The sequence below is a fragment of the Octopus bimaculoides genome, chromosome 28, assembly GCF_001194135.2.
Source record: "Octopus bimaculoides isolate UCB-OBI-ISO-001 chromosome 28, ASM119413v2, whole genome shotgun sequence".
NCBI classification, from domain to species: Eukaryota; Metazoa; Mollusca; class Cephalopoda; order Octopoda; family Octopodidae; genus Octopus; species Octopus bimaculoides.
Genome location: NC_069008.1, coordinates 8,253,028 through 8,258,260, shown reverse-complemented (window position 1 = coordinate 8,258,260; position 5,233 = coordinate 8,253,028). Strand labels below are relative to the sequence as shown.

The 5,233-nt window shown below is 37.8% G+C and overlaps 1 protein-coding gene across 1 annotated transcript in view; it reads left to right on the top strand.

Annotated features, from left to right (window-relative positions):
• The window catches only part of LOC106881320 (phosphotriesterase-related protein), a 70,076-nt gene that overhangs the window by 34,796 nt on the left and 30,047 nt on the right, over positions 1-5,233 (top strand). The window contains exon 3 of the mRNA XM_014931665.2: positions 1,314-1,386. Within this exon, the coding sequence (XP_014787151.1) occupies positions 1,314-1,386 (73 nt within the window). The remainder of the gene's footprint in view (positions 1-1,313; positions 1,387-5,233) is intronic.

Below are 5,233 nucleotides of genomic sequence, written 5' to 3'. Positions count from 1 at the left end.
TCCTAACGCCAACCACTCAGAGAGTGTAGTGGGTGCTTTTACGTGTCACCTGCACGAAGGCCAGTCAGGCGATACTGGCAACGGCCACGCTCGAAATGGTGTCTTTTATGTGCCACCCGCACAAGCCAGTCCAGGGGCACTGGCAACGATCTCGCTCGAAAATCCTACGGAAGCCAGTCAGGCGGTACTGAATCATTTAAACATTGTCACTATCTTTTCAATGGCATTTCACTTGGAATTTTTGGTCCTCCAAAGTCATCTTGGTGTGTAAGTTGACCTATCTTTTTCTGGCTTTTCAACTTGTATGCCAGAAAATATAATATTCCACTTGAAAAACTAACCAAAAAGACATAGCGGAGGACACCGTGCTGAATTAAACATTTCCTAAAGTTTTTATTGCTTTGAGGATTTACATAACAATGCCTGTAACAATTGCATAAAGTGAAAGAAGTTTTTCAAAACTAAAATTGATTTAAACATATCTATGGTCACCAGTTTCACAAGAGAGAGTAAATGATTTGGTGATGCTCTCTGTAGAAAATGACTTTACAAAAACAATTGACTTTGAAATGATTTTGAAAGACTTCTCTGATAAAAAAAAAAAATGCCTGAAAAGTCCGTTTTCAGAAGTCCTATTCACAGACAGTATGTCAGTAATTATCTTGACTTATAATAAAGCATTAAAACTTTCAGATGAGCTCTCAATTTTTAGTATATCATTGTGGTTAGTGGTGGAGCCTCAAACCCTCAACGTTACACAAAGCACAAAGCATAAAACATCAATCTTCAGCTTTTGTAGAGTAGAGGAGACCCCACTGGGCTCTGCACTTCCTAGTGCTGGCCCTCTATATTTTCTGGCATACAAATTGATGTAGTATATTGTGTAAACATTCAAACACCATTACTATCTTTCCAAATCCTGCTGAATTTCATCTGAATATCTATTATGAAGTTGTTTATTCTTAGTAAAAGGTAAAGCTATCTTCTCGAGTCATACCAACTCATAAGGGCTGGTTTCCCAATTTTATGGTGTATATATTCCCCACACGGATGGGACGCCAGTCCATTGCAGAGTTATTCATTTTTGCCTGCTGAATGGACTGGAGCAATGTGACATGAAGCGTTTTGCTTAAGAACACAACACATCACCCAGTCCAGGGATTGAAACCACAATCTTACAGTCATGAGACCTAACCATAAGCCATGTGCCTCCACTATGTTGCTTATCCTTGGACAGTCCTGATCAGGTAATCCTATGATATGATAAATCAGTCCAGCCAAATTCCATGACACCCTTCTTATATATTCCTTAGGTACTACCACAAACCGAATTTATCAATCGTTGATGAGTCAGAGGCTGTTATCGAGGAAATGAAATATTACAAGGTAAACTATGACTTCAACATTATTATATATCACAGTTTGTGAACAATAGCATTGCTAATTCCAGGAGTCTAATGAGCTGATCACTGGTTCTCTGCAGGAACCCTTTAGCATTCAGATTACTCTGTTAAATATAATGCTTATTTAGTCATATTGTTTTGAATTAACCAAGCATTATCTTGCTGTTCTGAGATTCTGATGTTCTGCCTGCTTATTTTTAAAATGAGATTGTATGGTAGGTGGGAGAGGTCAGAATCTAGCTGATTTGAACACAAAACAGGTTGAATATTCAGGCCAGATATGGCTGGTTTAAATGCTTAAAGGGTTAAATTGACCATATCTGGCCCAAATACTCTAGTCTGCTTTATGCTCAAGTCAGTCAGTTCTAACTTCTAACTTCTAACTCTATGTCATACAAAAAATAAACAATCACATCATCAAATTCCCAAATCAAGTTTGATTCAAAATAATGTGAATAAATAAACTTTACATTTGACAAAGTAATCTAAGCTTCTTCTTCACATGCACACACACACACACACACACACACACACACACACACACACACACACACACACACACACACACACACACACAAACACACACACGCACACACACACACACATGCTGTTTCGGCAAAAGTACCAGGTTTTTAAAACACAAAGTACTGGAATCGATTCATTTGACTAAAAATTCTTCAAGGCAGTGCCCCAGCATGGTCGCAGTCTAATGACGGAAACAAGTAAAAGATATACAAAAAAGATACCCATATTCTTTCTCTCTTAGTTAATTGTCATCTATAAACACAGCCTGCCCCTTTTTCCTCTCAAATGTTTGCCTGATGACCATGAATCCCATCAGCCATTTCATCTGGCTACTTCCACCAAGCATTTTTTCTGTGGCTAAATCAATGAATCATTCTGAGGCAACTTCAATTGTCTTGACACAAAACATTGTTTATTAGCTGTTTATTTTATTCATCCGATCATGTCACATTTTCCTACTCCCACATCATTTATCATTTAACTTTTGCCTTATTCATCCAGTCAGCGTGACACTTTATTGACTCTATCAGGTGACATTTTTTATACATTGACTCATTTTATGAATTTATTCTTTTCCACCTCTGGCTGCTTATTTTAGTAGTTTTATTCATTTATTCGAAGAGGACTGGCAGCAGTGTCTCAATGCTGCAAGAGAAAGACGTCAGAGGGAACATCTGCTTCAACCCAGTCAACTGATTATTGCTGTGACATTTGTGGGTGCCAGTGTGCTTCCAGCTTTGGACTGTAGAGTCACATGTGCTCTCATCACTGAGAACACAGACTTTTTTTATCATTGGACACCGATCGACTACCTATCATTCATTTACATCATGGACAACTGGAATTACAGTTTACTATTTTACATTTCATCTTGGAATTATGGCAATATTTTTCATTCGTTAATAAAATCATTATCTCAGCACAATATCATCATGATAATCATTCAATGTCCATTGTCCATGCTGGCATGGGTTGGATGGTTTGATCAGAGTTGGAAAGCTGAGGAGCTGCACCAGATTCCAGCCTGATTTGGTATGGTTTCTACAGCTGAATGCCTTTCCTAATGCCAACCACATTACAGAGTGTGCTGGCTGCTTTTACATATTCATTCCTATGTTAAAACACATTCACTTTTAGTCTTGCAATGATGCAAGCGACTGATGGTAATTAGACCTGAGCAAAAGGTTAATGATATTTTCTTTCATTCCCTTACTTGTTTTGGTCATTTGACTGTGGCCACGCTAGAGCATCACCTTAAGGGGGTTTTAGTCAAACAAATTGACCCTGGGACTTATTCTTTGTAAGCCAAGTATTCATTGTATCAGTCTTTTTTGCCAAACTGCTAAGTTACAAGGACGTAAACATACCAACATTGGTTGTCAAGCAGTGGTGCTGGGGTGGACATACACAAACACACACAAACACACACACACACACACACACACACACAATGGGCTTCTTTCAGTTTTCTGTCTACCAAATCCACTCACAAGGCTTTGGTTGACTCAAAGTAGAAGACATTTACCTAAGGTGCCACACAGTGGGACTGAACCTGGAACCATGTGGCTGGTAAGCAAGCTTCTTACCACACAGCCACGCCTGCTCCTATCTTTATATGCTACATGTTAAGCATAGATTGGAAATATATGTAGTCTTCACTTAGCTTTTCTATTCTATACACTCTTTGATCTATATTTGCATAATTAACACTTTTAATTGCTAAATTTCAAGTTGTACAATGGCAGCCATCTTACTTTAATTTCCATCTGTCACAATATGGGATGAAGTATATAACATACGACAATTCATAAACTTTGTTGATCATGTATAATCCTCTTTTAGTCTGGTATACAAGTCGTGTACATGCTTGATGCTTATCAACTTCCTGGACAGAGATCTTTTTAGATCATACTATCACTAATATATAGGTACAGGCATGGCTATGTGATAAGAAGCTTGCTTCCCAACCACATGGTCCCGGGTGGCACCTATTATAGCCTCAGACCAACCAAAGCCTTGTGAGTGGATTTGGTAGGCGAAAACTGAAAGAAGCCCATCATGTGTGTGTGTGTGTGTGTGTGTATTTGTGTTTCTGTGTGTGTGTCTATGTTTGTCCACCACCATCGTTTGACAAACCAGTGCTGATGTATTTATGTCCCTGTAACTTAGCGGTTCAGCAAAAGAGACTGATAGAATAAGTACTAGGCTTAAAATGAATGAGTCCTGGGGTTGATTTGTTTGGCTAAAACCCTTTAAGGCGGTGCTCCACTATGGCCGCAGTCAAATGACTGAAGCAGGTAAAAGAATAAAAGATTATTAAGGTGGTGAGCTTGCAGAATCGTTAAGCAGAATCATTAGCATGCTGGGCAAAATGCTTGGCAGCATTTCATCTGTCTTCATGTTCTGAGCTCAAATTCCACTGAGGTCAACTTTGCCTTTCATCCTTTCGGAGTTGATAAAATAAGTACCAGTTGATCACTGGGGTTGATGTAATCAACTTACCTCTTCCCTCGAATTTACTAGCCTTGTGCCAGAATTTGAAACCAATATACATACATATATATATAGACACATATGTATACACTCACACACACACATAAGTGGCTTATGGTGGTGGTTGTCATTGGGTGTGCTGCCACATTCACCATACTACACCAATATTAGTATTACTCAAATTAGGCATACAAGCTGTGTATTTCTATTCAAAATGTGAACAGATGTTTAAAATCAGCACTAATTAAATTTTAATTAAAATGCATAAGCACACAGCTAGAAAAAATCACTGAGCAAAGTATTAATGCACAACCTTTCACATTGAAAGACAAAACTGCTGACACTAACCAAACTTGTAGTGTTTAGTGCACTAACAGTGCCAGAATTAGACCTGACTTAAGTTTTGTTTCTGATTTCTAAAAGTGTATTAATTAGTTTTGAAAACAAATTAAGATCAAAGTTATATGATGACATTGTAAGAAAAAGTTATTGTAAAAAAAATTAGTTTTAGTTCAGGAATTTTAAATTAATTTAAACATACAACTTCTCACCGTGAAAACGAACATGCGGCTGTGCTGTCAAAGCTGTCACACACTCTTCACCATTAATTTTTTGTTATTCTCCTATTATCCTACGATACACATGGTACCATGTTATGATACAATATGTTGTGGGGTGTGCAGTGTTATTTCAGGACACCTGCCATCAAATTTCAAGAATGGGTATAACAAAAGCTTCCCATTATGATTTGTGATTAAATTAATGAGTAAGGTTAATATTTATAATGAATTTGCTAGTTTCAATGGGTACAC